Source organism: Streptopelia decaocto, assembly GCF_964273445.1.
Source record: "Streptopelia decaocto genome assembly, chromosome: 9".
Taxonomy (NCBI): domain Eukaryota; kingdom Metazoa; phylum Chordata; class Aves; order Columbiformes; family Columbidae; genus Streptopelia; species Streptopelia decaocto.
In genome coordinates, this window is record NC_138664.1 from 11,123,056 (window position 1) to 11,140,116 (window position 17,061).

Genomic DNA, 17,061 nt, shown 5'->3' on the forward strand with positions numbered 1-17,061 from the left:
GCTGTACTGCGCTGGCTTATGCGCTGTTATATCCCATTACCAACACATTGACTTCTTGCATCTATTAAGCAAAGTAACTAAGACCTGCCACAACCACCTTCTCAGCCTCTTTCCTTGAGGGGAAAGTGCGTTTAGAGAAGAGTTTCATTCTAGGAGAATAACGATGGAGTGATTTAGCTTGGTAAAGTTTTGTTAGCTTGCCCAAAAATATAACTTGTGTATTTATTTCACAATAGGCAGAGTCAAAAAAACACGTCTTTTGCTTGTGATGGAACGTGGTGACATTTGTAGGGGCCCTTTGAACCCAGAGGGGTTCCCAGCCACTGCCCCAAGTTCCACCTCCCTCCCGTTTCAGTGGGACTTTGTTGTGCAAAATACCTTCAAAACAAAGATCAGGATAATTACAAAGTCTGAAGGAACCCAGCATAGAAAGCAGAGAAGGAGCTCGATGAACTGCACTCATTCATAGCAGCGTGAGCCGCTGACGAGCCGTTCTGTATAAATTCCAGTTTCCTGGGTTCTGCGGGCGCTCTGCCCAGGGATGGCAGCGCAGCCAGGAGGTGACGGAAAACATAAATAAACGTACAAACAATATCATAATGGAAAACATTGCTAAATGAAGATACAGATGCTACTCTATGAGAGCACAGACACAACGAGACATTCAAGGTCTCTCCCAGAACTGCACAGAACGAGCCGCTCTATTCTGACTGCACACGTGGCTAAAGGACGCTGCCCCGTGAGTGCAAGTTCTTCAAAATATTTGCATTTTGTCAGCACTACCTTAGGCAGTCTCTGCCAGTTTTTCTTCACTATACACTGTTTTCACCCAAACTCAGACCAATTTAATTTTCTTGCTCTGAACCAAAAGTAGACCTGTATTTTTTTTATATGATGTTGGTATTTTAACTTCAGATCATCTAACTAGTTTGCCCCATGCTCAATAGTTGTTGGGCTACATAAAGCAGAAATTTAATGGTAAAACTGGTGTTTTCTTCCACTATTTAATGTGTGTCTCTGGAACAATTTGGGCCATTTTAGCACATTCCTCCAGCCCCCCACGCCACTTTTAGAGGAAAGAATAATTTGCTCAGGTGAAATAGCAGTTATCTCATGGCCAGTGGTTTCAGATAATGCAGAAAGGTCAAAGAAGACAAAAAAAGATGAAAAAGATGCTTGCCCCTTTTCCATTAGGATTCTATTCACTCAGGGCCACTCTGGTGTTTCCATCTTAATGTGCTGGCCCGAATCCAGGTTGTGCTGAGTCTACGATATTGGCTTCATTAGATAAGCCTGTAGTCAGCTTTTGGCTGGGTTCTCCTCGAATGTGCTCAGAAAAGGGAGGCTTGATAGTAAAAGAAAGATGACTAGAGCTAATGCATGTAGGTAGGTTTTCTTTATTCTTAGATTATTGCTTATTTGTGGAACGGAAGATTCCCCCCCTAAATCACTGCCTTTCTGTCAGGAATCATGCTGATTAGGTGGTTTTCTGCATAATTGTTTCAATGAAGTGGGATAATAGTTCCTTGCATTGCTTAATGTCTATTTCTGTGGTCATCACTCAGGATACATCCATTAATTTATCACCTTGGAAAGCACTTTAATGCAGGGTTTAGCAGCTTTAATAGATGAAGATATGAAGAGATATCAAAGTCTGCTCAGGCTTTGAGGAATTTATTGTTTCAGTGTATGGCATCCCTTATTTTTCATCTCCCTCTTGGTATCCAATGAAAGTACTAATAAAAAATAGTACAAAAACAAGGAGATTCATGTGAGCAAAGGGAAGATGAGACTGACACAGGTCATATAACAAAAATGGGTGGCAAGCTCAACTCCTTCTCCCGTAGGTGCAATTCCGTTGCATTTTTTGGCAGATTTGGAATTAGAGACTATGCATCGATGCGATCAGAACAGGACCAATGGTCCTTTTTGTCTCCTGGGACAGGAGCAGTCTCTGGCCGTTGCCTTAGTGAGCCATTGATCTGTTCCAGAGAGCAGCCGGGTTGCGTTATCCTCAGTCCTGACACCCTGCCAAAGCTCAGGGAGCGGGCTATGCCAGAGAGACTTGGGAACATCTCAAGTAAAAGAAGAGATATATTTTGGGGATTTTGTCTTCTCCCCGGAGCAGAATCTGACATATGTCAGTGTCATCACTGACAAAATATCAGTAAATCCCTATATGAATCACTAGAAGGTGAAGATTTGTTAATAAGCATAAAATCTATGATAGTTTCAGCTCAGATTTCTGTAACCAGATAAATGGCAATCTGGGGCTCTGGTGACTAATGAGCAGGTGAGTACAGGGACTCCCACACTCTTGTCATGGCTGAGTGTCCCACGCAGAGCACACGGACCAGGGTACAAGTCCTGGGACAATTCCAGCCAGAGCTCAGGGTTTCAGGCCCCTCACAGGAGGAATCCTCACGGTCAGCAGTTACTGGAGGATCTGGCACTGAGGGGGATCTACTTTGGTCCATAATGCAATCTATCACCTTACTCCAGGGACTGGCTGGGGAAGTAAACTGTTCTGGGGAAGGTCATGGGAGAGAAGAGACTATCACATTTTCTACATGCCCTGAGAAAAGAAAGAATGGAGGGACATTTTTTGGGCTTGCAATCTGGTTGGTGCTGAGCTGGAGCAGCATATCCCTGAGGCAGGAATGGCATCGCATCGGTGACCATAAAATAGCGCCAGAGACAGTAATAGAGGAGAAGGTTAGAGCCCTGTAAAAGGAGAGGTCGAAGGGAGTCACATATTTAACAGACTCTCTGTGTCATTTTGAAGCCCCATTGGCTTCATCAGCTCTGGAAGAGAGAAGGAATGGGAGACAGTACTCAGCATTTAATAATGTCTGAATGAGAGCTGAAAAGCATCCTCCTTGTAGCAGCAAATGTCAGAGGAGCAGAACTGGGGTCAGTAAGCTGAACTGCTTTGTGTCTTTGGCTGGGCGAATAACTGAAGAACTCTGCAGTATTTCAAAGCACAAAAAGGGAATTTTGGGAAGGCGCTGCAGGACTCTGAGCACTGAAGTGCATCAGCCCTGCAAAGTGGACAGGTTACGAGGCTGGGTAAAAGCAGCACTAATTCATTAGTCTGTAGATAAATCACAGCCAAGCTCCGGCATGAGGAATTAGTGCAAGGGCACGAGGGAGTTAAGAACTAGGGAAATTCTGCAACAAAGACACAGCATCTGTCTAATGCCCGACTTCAACAAATCCATGGTTAACGTCACGTATGAGGAGAAGGCCTCAGCCCAAGGTCAGAGGTGACAGTCCCCACAGGGAGGTCTCTTGCTGACCCCCAGTGCTCTGTAAGGATCAGGAGATCCACGCACCTGGGCTTGTTCTGGGGGGCAAAGAGAGAAATTCCACGATCAGCTGAAATCCTCACCACTCTAACATGTCACATTCCTAAACCACTTACATTCTCTAAGGCTCAACCTTTCTGACTGCCACCACAGTAAGTGAAGCTGAGACCACAGAGAACTATCTGGAGATCGGCTAAATATTGATAGCTGTTGATCGTTCAAGGCCTGCAACTGATTTTATGTATTTTCTGCCACTGCTTCAACTAGAAATAATCATTGCGTTCTGCCATGTTGAGTGGAAAGACTTATGCTGAGATCAATTCTGCTGATCAATGTTCTAATACAATATTATTCTCTGGGATAATTTCAGCATTTAACTTTTTCTGGTAAACGATTTCCCATTTCCTCACTGCAGGGTTCAAAACAATCATTATCACTAGTTCAAACTGTTAATGAGGTTAAGAGAGATCCTGAATCAGCAGAGCAGAATCTATGACCCAGGAAAGTGTTTCCCCTCCTGTGCCCTCTGCCCACTCCTTCCATTTTAGCAAATTGACCAACACTTTCTAGCAATTTGTACAAAATACATTTTCACTAGTTAATTTTCTACTGGAACTTGATTCATCCAACCAGCAAACTTAATGACAATTTGTCTGCAAATTGTGCTTTATATTGCACCTTTAGAAAAGGCACTACTATTTTTCTCTAAGTAATGTAAAATATTAACATTTACTCTTACACATTGTCTTTCATTCTCTCTGCATACAATCTAGCAGACCTCACTTCACCAGGCTGTATTTGCCAGCAGCAGGCTCCAGGTTTTTTGAGGAGAGAAGAGGGAAAAAGCAAATTATCTTGTAATAAAAACCAGGGGAAGTATTCCCCAATAATTTTGTTCTTAACCTTACAGGATTTTTTTTTGTTGCCTGAGGGAATCAAATTGTCGGCAGGCTGGGGAACAGAGAAATTCGTACCTAAGATCCCTGGTCCTTCCAGCTTTCCTGCCAACCTATGGAGAAGCAGCCAAACCTACCTGATGAAGAGCAAACGTAACGTGATCCACCAAAGGACCTGTGGTGGCAGGGAGTGTCAAACCACACTTGACAGGCTGCTGGGGGAATCAACAGGTAATACTTGTATCACACATGGCAGAGCTGTGTGAAGCTCAGCAGGTGTGGGATGGCATTTCTCACTGTAGACATTTCACTAGTACGTTACCACTGCCTTGTTCATATCACAGCTACATCTGCTGTCTTACTATGACTGTATCACTCAAACAGATCAAGAATGTATGTGTTCCAACACTGGCTGAGTAGCAGTTCCATTTAAGCAGCGATAGAGGAAGCGTGTAGGATAATGTCAATGCAAATGAACTATTAGTAAAAAGAAACAAAGACAAAAACAAAAAACCAAAACCAAACACAAACAAACCACCAAACCAAACCCTTATAACAAGGGCAAGATTCTCAGAGGTGCTGTCGCAGACAGGAAGAGAGACGTGCACAGGAGTTTGGCCTAAAGAGTCTGGTAAAATAACTAAGTCATCTTGCCTTGTTCTCTAGAAATCACCTCAAAATTACAGCACTTGCATATTTTGCTAGTTACCCACTTACGGCATTAAGTGAACTTCTTTGTGTACAAATTCCATCGTATTACTGTTCCTGTGAAATACTTATTTTTGGCTCTGGTAGCGTTCCTACATGTCCGTAGTTCTCTGATTACTGACTTGCCCTGAATTGTGGGTCTCATGCCAAGAAAATTCCATTTTCTGTCAGTAAATGACACAGCTCCACTGCTGATTGATTCTCATAGGCCCAGAGTATGTGCTGTGTGTAAGATTGAGGATGGGTGCATCAAAAATGTTGTTCCTAAAAGATGAAAAGTAGATAGATGAAGGCATCTGGACTGCATGATACTCCTGGCTATCTTTGCTGAGCAATGCAACACCCAATAAAACTAAATTACCCCGATTCTCCTAGATAAATTTGAGTCCTGTAGCACATTGAATAAACTATTGATTTTCAAACAAAACTTTTCTTCATTCTTATTCCAAATCTCATCAAGCCAATCTAACAAATATATTTTCTTTGTTTCTCACCAAAATAGGATGAATATGGACAAACTTCTAAGGGCAAACCTGTCGCTGGGGCCAGGCTATTAGATGGCACCGGCCCTAGAGCACCAATGCATTTCTGTTTCCATTAAACATCAAGCCACAAAATGTAAAGGAAGGTCACCCTGCTGAAACCGAGGAGAGAATTAAAGTCTGTTTGAAGATCGTGTTAATGTGTAAGCTGCGCCAACCGGGGATGGAATATTTAAATGCAGACACTTTTCACTTCTCTCACATTTCAAAAGGAACCATAGGGATGTGTTTCAGAACATCTTACTGAAAAGAACTGCAAAAAAAACACCCCAGGAAACAAGTTATTTTATAATTACGGGTGCTGACTCTTATCTGAAGCCACTAGTTTAAACTTTCTCTAACCAAGTCCAGCTTGCGGGAAGCCAGCTGATTCAGGATCAAATCCAATTTCTTAGGAATATCTAAGTGCCTAGAGAAACTTTCTACTAATGAGACATGGTAAAATGTACTTTGCAGTTCCTGTGATTCACACTGTTGCCTGAAAATAGAAAAAGAGAGTTGGAAATAAAAAATTTCACCCACGCTGTCAGAAACTATTGAAGATGTCTGCCTTTTGCTGTAAGGTAAACGTTAAATAGCATTTACATAAACAAAACTATTACATAGTATTTGGTGGAAAAAAAAAAAAGAGATCATTTTGGATGCTTTTAATAATTTTTTTAAAAGAATTCTGTTTAAATTGCAGATTTTCCTAAAACATGACACCTGTGAATGCAGATGTTGTGATCGCAGTGACATGCACCGCGCTGCTCTAACCAAAATCTGCCTTTTGTTGCTTGCTACACTGAATATCAGGTTTAATTTCTTTACAAGTATGTTTATCACATGTTTCATACACAGTTTCTTAATATTAATCAGAAAAAATGTCTTTATTCAAGTCGATTTACATACTTAAGTTGTAACCTTTTTCAAGTAAGGCTATCTTTTAGTGGTTTTGCACACGGATTTCTGGACATTACAGTAATAAAAGTAAATCATAGTATTCAGTAAGGAAAAAAATCCTGATAAAAAGAAGGAAAGCTTTGGGATTAAATAGGCTGAAAATATCTCTTGACTTACTGCATTAGAGTAAGTGAGGTTTGCTAAAGTGAATACCTATGTTAGAAACACTGAGCTTGAGATAAATCATGCAAAAATATTTTGTGATCAAATCTGCAATGGACTGAAGTTTCACGAAAAATTTCCCTGAGGAGCCTTAAAACACCTTTATTAAAGTGAAAGGCATGCGCAACAAAACACAAATATGAAGTTGAATGCTCTAATCCTCTAACAGAAAGAAAAAGAGAATGTCTGTGTAAATAGTCACGGAGTATCTGGTTCTCGAGGAAGCAGCCGTGGCTGGTTAGAAAAGCTCTGTCTCTGATTAGTCTTTTTGATATTTGATTGATACTCTTGCACTGCACTAGAGAGTGAAGTGTTAACAGATGCTTTTCAAGCCATCAGCTGACATTGTCTTCTTTCACTGAGAACAGTTAGGGAACCAAAAATGAACACCGATTCATCAAGTGACTATTGCAAACCTGAAACTGCCATCATGTGCACTTTGGGCACCTTTAGTTCACTCCTACTTGCCATTTTGCCCTATCATAGTGGTTTGTTTTTTTTTCCCCCATGAAGAATTTGTGCTGTTTTGCTTCACTGTCACCCACTTCACTGAAGTAACTCATGCAAATGTCTCAGGAAGGTGCTTTGCTATATAAAGCTACAGAAAGCATTAGTATGTCCATATGAAAGCACAACTCAGTCTGCAGATCAGTTGCTACTTCAACAGCAACAGCTGACACTTTATTGTTGAGGTGTTAACACTACTTAGAAATGGTGCATATCCACAGTTCTCAGCCAAGTTGATGGAAATGGTAGCGTTCAACACCTTGGAAAGCCAGGCTCCTGATGCAAAAGTATCATTGCAATAAGAAGTTGTTACTTCTCTTCTGAAGTCCCACAGTGATCTTCTGCAAAATATGGCATCTTAATATTTTTTACACTTTGGTCTAAATGATTTACGCTTCAGAGTTGTAAGTATTTTTGTATTTTACCATATGTGATCACTTACTACAAATTTTGAAGACTTGTTTCATAACACAGTACTATCTGTTTGCATTTAGCCACAGAGCAGCTGGCCTATTTTTCTGGGCTATCACACAATCACCAGAAATGGTTGCAGTTGCAAATGCAATTGGAAATCCATGGAAGAATATATCTTTATTCTACCATGAGGCATGGAATACATGCCACACCAGACAAAGCTGATCGGGAGTGAGGGGAACTACAACCTCTTTAAACTCCTGCCCTGTAAAGTCGTTCCTATGTATTACCCAGCATTTAAGAAATCAACATCAATAAACCCAACTAAGTTGGTACAGTATTGCATAGTAGCAACTGACAGGACGAGAGGAAATGGCCTCAAGTTACACCAGGGGAGGTTGAGGTTGGATCTGGAGAACAATTTCTTCCCCAAAGGGCTGTTGGGCATTGGAACAGGCTGCCCAGGGCAGTGGTGGAGTCACCGTCCCTGGAGGGGTTGAACAGACGCGGAGATGAGGTTCTCAGGGACATGGGGTAGTGCCAGGGGTGGGGGAACAGTTGGACTCAATGATCTTGAGGGTCTCTCCCAACCCAAATGATTCTATGATTCTTTAAGGCAGGCTCATGTAGTATTCCTAGAGTGAATGCCACTGGCATTTTTAAGAGGGACTGCTAAAAGGGCAGAATAATTACAGACGTGTTCCAGAAGTTCAGAAATGTACATTACGCACAGGAAGATGCTGAAAGCAGTGTACTTAAGCCTAACATGAAGCTTTTCACAGTATCACAGTATGCTTGGGACTGGAAGGGACCTCAAAAGATCATCTAGTCCAATCCCCCTGCTGGAGCAGGAACGCCTAGGTGAGGTCGCACAGGAACATGTCCAGGCGGGTTTTGAATGTCTCCAGAGAAGGAGACTCCACAACCTCCCTGGGCAGCCTGTTCCAGGCTCTGTCACCCTTACTGAGAAGAAGTTTTTTCTCAAATTTAGGTGGAACCTCTTGTGTTCCAGCTTGATCCCATCACCCCTTGTCCTATCATTGTTTGCCACCGAGAAGAGCCTGGCTCCATCCTCATGGCACTCACCCTTTATATATTTATAAACATTAATAAGGTCACCCCTCAGTCTCCTCTTCTCCAAACTAAAGAGACCCAGCTCCCTCAGCCTTTCTTCATAAGGGAGGTGCTCCACTCCCTTAATCATCTTTGTTGCCCTGCACTGGACTCTCTCCAGCAGTTCCCTGTCCTTCTTGAACTGAGGGGCCCAGAACTGGACACAATATTCCAGGTGTGGTCTCACCAGGGTGGAGTAGAGGGGAAGGAGGACCTCTCTCAATCTACTAACCACCCCGCTTCTAATACACCCCAGGATGCCATTGGCCTTCCTGGCCACAAGGGCACAGTGCTGGCTCATGGTCATCCTGTTGTCCACCAGAACCCCCAGGTCCCTTTCCCCTACACTGCTCTCTAATATGTAATCTCCCAACCTATACTGGAACCTGGGGTTGTTCCTGCCCAGATGCAGGACTCTACACTTTCCCTTGTTAAATTTCATTAGGGCCAAATTCCACCTGTCAAGTGTTTTCAGACTGTCTCATTCCTGTGACAGAGGAGACAAGGAATAGCTGAACTATAAGTAAATGCACTCAGGTAGCCAAATGGCTCCTCCTGCCCGCAAAGGCTGACATATTCAGGGCATCCAGGGCTGTTGCTGTAAGTGGCCAAGAGACCAGGGGGTGGCAGGGACAAGGGACAGACCCTCCGCCAGCTCAGACAACTGCCAGCATGGGCTCATTCTTTCTGAAGTTCTGAAGTGAGTAGTGGTTCACACCAGCTTTCAAAGCAGTGCCCTGTCACCACTAAAACTAAGAGGTGGAAAGACCAAAAAAAGCCATAAGGAGATTTCATTAGGATCATATAGCTGAGTGTGTTTTATCAACTATGGCTGTGTGTACTGGCTCTGCCTGGGATGGAGTACATTTATTTCATAGCAGCTTGGATGGTGCTGGGTTTTAGATTTGTGACCAAAGCAAGGCTGATAATGCCAACATTTCAGCTATTGCTGAACAGAGTTCACACAGCACCAAGCCTTTCTCCATTTCTCACGCTGCTTCCCCCCTCAATGAAGAGATCGGAGATGCCAAAGGAGCTGGGAGGGGACACAACCAGGTAGATGATCTAAACTAACCAAAGAGCTATTCCATGCTTTCAGTACCATCATGCTCAGCAATAAAAAGGGAGAGGAGAGGCCTTCAGATAAACCACCTTTTGCTCAGTGACTGTCTGGTATCAATCTGCCCAGGGCAGGTGGTGAGTGACTGCCTTTCCATCCTTTGTTTTGGTTCTCTCTTCTTCCACTTCTCTTTTGCTTATTAAACTTTTTTTTTTTTTAATCTCGAACCACAAGTTTCCTTTCCTCTTCCCCTGTCCCACCATGGCAAGTGACCGGATGTTGTATGTACATCAGAAGCTCTTTTTAAAGGCCACCTAGATTATTTAAGTGACTTCTTTTCCTCTCTATCTCTCTCCCTCCTTTTCTGCTCAGCTTTAAAACTTCTTCAGAGCACAAGGGAAATAAATCTATCAAATGGGAAAAGGATGTAAAGGAATGGTCAAGAAAACAAGTTCAATTTCAAACATGTGTTTCATTTCACACATCCATCTTCTTTCTGACCCTATTGATTTTGGTAAGTTAACCCAGCTCTCCATATGTCTGGACTATTAATGAACTTCAACTTCTTTTGGAGGGAAAACATCTTCTGGAATTCTGTGCCTTCATTCTTTGATAAATGGCAAACATCCTGCATGTGTACGTCCTCAAAACCAGCTCTTTCATACATGGGATGGACAGGATCTTATTATAAGTGCATGCAAGGGAGTGGATGTCAGCAACATAGGAAGGACTGAGCCACAAAGCTACTGTGGATCAACAGTGCCCTCCAAGCCATTCTAGATCAGCATTAACAACACTGAAGTGTATTAAAGCAGGAGGAGGAAGAGGATTTGGAAAGGGAATCAAGACATGCAGGAAGATGCGGAAGCGAAATGAAGTAACTGAAGATATCCATCCAACCCTGGTGGACCTGTGCTGACTTACAGCAGCTGGGGTCCAACCTGTCTTTGCTAAAAGTAGGCAAATTAATGGATTAAATTTTGCATGTCTCCTCCTTTGCATTCAACAATGAGCTCACATCTATGATTCTTGTGCCTTTTTTCTGATCCTGCTGAAGCTTCCTGGCATCCAGGCCATCAGCATGAACACTGAGCAGCTCCGGATCCAGCGTCTCCTTCTGTGTCTGCATTCCCAGTGTGCTCCATACTGATCCAACTGAGACTGCCTAAAGCAGCCAGAAAAGCTTTTTTACTGCTACACTAGCAATAGTCTAAATCTTTTTCTAAGTATAATGCCTGCATAATTTTTCCTCTGATATTTATTAAGCCCTTTGAGACATTATAAAGCTCCAGCATGCTCTCCCTTTCCGCCTTCATGCTATTCTCATTCCTCTGTAGGAACATTTTGTTTCTCCTCCTTCTCTACTGCATTTCCTCCACAAGTCCTTCCCTTATTTCATTACTACTCCCCACCAGCATCTTTGCAAATCCATCAGCATCCAAAAGCTGACTGCAAATATAAAATGATGGATGTGAGATGAAAATTGATTTTTTCACCTTCCCGTCAAAGAGGTCTCTCCATTATCTTAAGGCTAAATAGTGTCTTTGTCTATGCCACAAAATGAACTGACCTACTTATAAGGCTGGTCTCCCCCTTCCTACCTGCAAGCACCTGCCTCGCAAGATGCTCAGGACGAACAGGCTCTGCTGCTGGCAGAGCTGGGGCCTGGTGGTTTAAAACGGTATTTTGGGTATGAGTGTATGGCCCCAGGTTCCACCCTGCAGTGCACGCAGATAACCGGATCTGTCACAGGCTCCTTCTGGTGCTTTTCCATCAACCCACTGGCTCATTCCACAGAAAACAGGGATTCCTCCCGCTCACCATGCAGAGCTAAGAATCTTGCTGCTACTATGACTACGACTACGGCTATTTCTTAATTCCTCTGCAAGTTTTCCCTCAGATGGGAACCAAGGACTCCAATTATCTTCCCTGTATTCTTCACTGGGAAAAGATATATGGAGTCATCTTAAATGCTTATAAAAGGACAAATTTCAAAGCATCTCCTACTGTCATTTCAACTCCATAATTAATGACAGTATATGCAGAATGGCCTTTCACACTATTTTCTCACACTCAGACATCCCAAACCAGAAAGAGAAAAATAACATCCCCTGACACAAAGTATCTATGTACTGCTGTATCAGTTCCCTTAATTTATCTTGCATTATTGATGTACAGAACGCTATACTTGAATAATGTAACAGTAAGGTTCTTACAGAAACTACTAGCACCAGCTTTAATGTGTCTATAAAGATAAGAAAAATATATTTCCTAAGTCCAGCAGTTTTCAAACAATATATTTTCAAGTTGCAGGAACCCTCACCATGAGGAATTTAAAATTGAGGTGTGAAGAGAGGGGGGACAACATTTCTTCTAAAATGTTAATGAGCTACTGACTTATAAAGTGAAAATAATCAACAAATCTGACGTATGAACAAACATTATGAATATTCAGGAACTTTAAGCTGCTGATTCAACATTTTCTAAGAGTGTACAACTTTTGCACCGATCACAAAAGCTATTATTTTCCTTTTCATCACTAGTGCGCTCTACTGCAGTGTCAGTGTGGTGTTGTAACATACGCATTGAATTGCAAGTATTGTAATTCATCCAGATGGCAGGAAGCTTTGGAATTGTTACTCCTATGGTACAGATGTTTAACAATCCAGCCATATGGCTCCAATAAGGCAGCCTCTTCAAAGATTAAAAATACTACACTAGACATGCAGCCTCAGAAATGTGAGTGCGATCCTGAGGTAGGAATGTTCACATTGCTATAATGTAAAAGCATACATCATACCATGAAGCTGGCATGTTTATTGGAATTACAGAATTTATGAAACATTATTTAAAATCCTGAAAAGAATCAGGTCCAAGATTGGCCTAATTTCACTGCCAGCTATTAAAAGAATGTTCCTCATTTGTTTTTGAAATTCATTAAGGGTGTCAGGCATGGTCTAGCTGAAAAGATGGGTAAATAACTACATGCAAATATAACAATGTCCCTGACCGCTGGCCTGAGCGAACGACCGCTCCGGGTGATGAACTGAAATTCAACCGGTGAGACCAATACTAAAAGATTTGCCAAACTGAAGGAGCCCTGATGATGGTTGAGGCAACTGTAATGCGGAAAGCTGAATGGTGAGAAACAATCTGAGATCAATAATATCTTGGCAAAGGAAGGAAAGAACTGTTAAATGGTCAATCTATAACTGCTAAATTTTGGCAGGTTTGAATGACAGATAAATGCCAGTAAATAAGATTGCTATATCACTAATCCTGTCATTATTACATCCTGTCACACTGCATAGATTTATACATTAGAAAAAGAGTGGAAGGTATGAAAGTGAAAAATAAAACTGTTAAAAGCTAAAATATCTCAATCGCTGAAGAACATATGAATTCTCAACTTTGTGTTTCATGGTTGTTTTTTTCTGCCAAAAAGTCAGATCTAAGTAGATGCCGCTTGCAGTCCCATCTTCCTTTTCTCTGATGCTTGGGTCTCTGACCCTTTGTTACCTAGAAGAGATGTCTCTTTTATATAAATCTGTACTGCAAGAATAAGATTAAAATGGACAGACTGAACAAAGCATTGGTCTCTCAGACAAAAATGTATCCATTTAGTACATAGAAGATCTTTCTGCCTGACATATTCTTAAAGGGAAGTATTCAATTACCATCTACTCAGAGGGTAAAAATCACGGAAGAACCATGTAATATTCCTTTTCTTTTTCTCATTTTTTGAGCAGCAAAGAATTCAGAGATGCTTTATCTACCACAGATATTAATCTAGGCAATATAATCTTAAAACATCCTTACAAAAACCTTGAAGGGCAGTTGAACCCTGTGGTTGTTTAAGAAAAGATTTTCTGCGGTTTATGCATTTGCTCTGCCAAAAGCTTGCCTTAGCATACAAAGTACAGTCAATCATAGTTGCTGTGATTTACTACGCAGACTATGCTGCTTGTTTTCAGGGACAGCTCAGTGAAAAGCTATGTCATGTATAAGAACATTCAGAGAAGGGGATTCATTTTGCAAAACTACCAGAATGGTAGCAACCATTTCTAAGACATCAATGAAAAAAAAAAGCAGATGTATATTTGCAGCATTTTTCAGGTGGTATTTTTTGAATATCATTACAACCCCCAAAATATTCCAATACATTTATAGGCACAAAGAAGACAATTTCAACTTAGGTACTAACAGGCTGGCAAGGTGTATAACTTACCAGTCAACAAGTTAAATTATTTGACCTTGTGCCTGAATTTCATATTTTATGGGGCAGCAGCATATGAGGATCTCAAAAGGGCAAAGACCACATCAGATAAAGAATGGCAGAGCAGAAGGCTCTGGGTCAACCTGATCATTTAGAACTGAGATTTTATTAGACATAATCCATGTAGTAAGTCCCAACAGGAGGCCAAAGATAAAAACATGTATCTGACATTCCTTTAAAAAATAGTAAATGAGAAGGGAAAAGATCAAAACAGTAGCTGAAAGCCTTTACTCCTGTTTTAAAATCCAAGAAACATTAATAGAGATTTAAACTCAAGTTTTCTCTAGTTTAAACATGTCACTGTTAATTACAAAGCTATTTAACTTTTGCAAGAAATAAAGACTGCTATTAATGAAAGAAGAACCAATTAGCCTTTAATCTACACAGTGTTTTTTAATCAAACTTTCTTTTGATCAGCAGGCTCACTGCAGGATATGTTCTCTCCTCCCCATGCCGTAGTGGCTCCCACCATCGCTAATGGAAAAGATTTTCAAGAGCTGGCTGAGTGGGGGGAACTTGCTCTGCAGGGCTGGGGCTTCTGCCCTTTGAGCCGGTGGAGCTTGGTGGAAGGACGTTCATCTCCAAACCACGCTGCCCTGTGACCGCACGGGCAAGGGGAACCATTTGGATGGCGTCTCCTGACCTCTCTTGTAGCAGCTGCTGTTAGAGACGCAGGCACTGAATGTGTCTAGAGAACGTGGGGCAGGAGTATCGCACTACCTTGTGAGGAGAGCAGAAAATATCGGTTTAAAGAAAAGAAAGAAATGGGAAAGAGAATGGTAAAGAAAGAGGTAAAAGCAGGCAGTTGTCACCAGGAATGAAAATGGAATTCACTGCTGACTACAAAGAATGATGAATGGGAGAATTTGCTTGTTGGCACAAGAACACATCGTGGAAAAAAAAAGCAAAACAAAACTAACAGAACAGGGCTTGATGTGTTAGAAACAAAAGGAATGACAAGAGAAGGATCCCATTAGCTAAATATTGTTGTGTCTTCAAACTGTTGGTTGCAGGGTCAAAGAGTTTTGATGAGGCTTTTTGTTTGGGTTTTTTTTTTTTTTCTGTTATGTGGCTACTTGTGGTATCAAAACAAAGTCTGAGGGTCTGGAATCAGTGACGGTGGAAACTTCTCCCTTTACATCATTTCCCTCTCAGCTGCACTTGCTGCTGAGATCTCCCAGGAAGGACAGACAGAAAACACCCCTGAGGCACTTGGCATTTATGACCAAGCGGACAGTGAAAGAAAAGAACCCAACTCCTGCACTTGTAAATTACAATTACAGAATGTAAATTACAGACAGAATGTATAATCTGCACAGTGTCAAACACAAACTCCCAGGCTGAGCAGATACCTGCTGCCTGTTCTGCACCAGCAAAACCTTGGTCTATGGTGAATGCTCTTCTTTCTCCATAGCAGAAAGACAACATGTGCCTGGCAGCCATAGAACTCTTGAGTATTAATACTAAAAAAACAAGCACTTTAAAAGAAATGTTCATATCCTCAAAGAATCAGAAAGTCTGCAGAGATCTCCCGTTGTTGCAACCAGCACGGTAATTAAAAACTAAAAGCTAAAAAAATTGACAGATCGCAGAGAGAAAAGTGAAAATAAATATGTTCTATGCCAGACAGGATTTTGAGTCGCAAAATTCAAGGTGGTAATAAAAGTATGTGGAACAACTGCTGAAATGATATTGACACTTCAGAAATTTAAAAGTACGTATTTATCATAGGAAGGATTTTAGCAAAGACAATAGGTTGCATTAAATGTTTTTCAGGACTTAAGTAACAGCACTTGACACTTCAAAAGATCAAATTATTAGTGTCCCTGTAAATAAGGCTAATTCTAATGCCTCGTCTCAAAGGGCTGGTAATTTTTCACAGCCCAAAGCCTCTTCAAAGTAACTGTTTGGCACAGAGGTCACTTAAAATGAGATTTGGGTCTATTCATGTTTTTGAGGTGCTCATATGTTACAATATAAGTACAATATAGGTATTCGGATAAAAACATCAACAGAGCTAAATAGCTTTAAAGCACCGTGTCAGGATACTTCACGTTAGTTGGATAATTGTATCATTTTCACATTTAAATTATTCTATGGCACTCTAAACCTGTCAATAAAATTTGGGTTCTGATGCTGTTCAAAACCTCCTTGGATTTTTCTTGGGTCATAATCTCAATCTAACAAGATGTAGACAAGAGTTCCCCAGCTCCAGCCTTTGTTTTGAGCAAAGTACAGCAAATGTGTTCTGTCTCAGAGCACTCAGAAAGCTGCCATACTGAAAATGCGTGACATGCGTGTACAGGCCATTTTTAATTAACAAAACTCCTAGGTGTTGTTGAGAGATCCGTTTCGTTTTCTGTCACCCTCAGACTGACCTGACACACTCCAGAGCTTTTTATTTACTTATACGGTGCAATTAGGAAAAAATTCTTCTGACATTTGTGAAGCTTTAGAAATGGCAAAATTATTGAGGGGGCCATATGAAACATAGTGAGATTTTAACTGTTCTTACCTGGAGAAAGAACTTTCAAAGTTAAGAGGCAGAAACTTTACGCTGCTTCTAAAACTATGTAATACTTCACTCTCAAGAGTGTTCTCAGTTCTCCTAATTCTTTACAATTAGTGCATACTTTTGTAAATTACCCCCCAAAGTCAGGTCTGATTCAAGGAACTTGGGAACTTGATCAACTCCCTCTCTGACGATCTCAGCAAAATTTTACTTAGGTGCTTGAAATACACAAACCTGAAAGGACTTGAAATCTTTTGCACCTGCAATTGTGACCAAAATCAGCTCTGAAAATCAGCCCTTAATATTACTACTGGAATACATCTTTAATTTGTCTCCAGCTCCTCCAGAAATTACTTTTAATTGTCATATCTTAATCAAAGCTCTGTACATACGTATACAGTAGTCTCCACTTTCGTAATATCCAGGGCAGCATTGAGATCTTCGCCGATACATAGTTCTTAGTCCTCTTCGATACGCTGTTTTATAACTTATTCTAAATTGCAAGACAGAAAGCCATTTGACAATACTGAAAATCAATGCTTACTGGTGGAATTATATTTCTGTTAAATTATAGTAAGGATAGCATTCAATAATTATTTTAAAATGCATGTAAGCTTTTGA

At 41.2% G+C, this 17,061-nt stretch overlaps 1 protein-coding gene across 1 annotated transcript in view; it reads right to left on the bottom strand.

The window, feature by feature from the left end:
* Positions 1-17,061, bottom strand: part of MEGF11 (multiple EGF like domains 11) — a 262,478-nt gene that overhangs the window by 174,500 nt on the left and 70,917 nt on the right. The window contains exon 5 of the mRNA XM_082061380.1: positions 16,833-16,933. Coding sequence (XP_081917506.1) covers positions 16,833-16,933 — 101 coding nt within the window. The remainder of the gene's footprint in view (positions 1-16,832; positions 16,934-17,061) is intronic.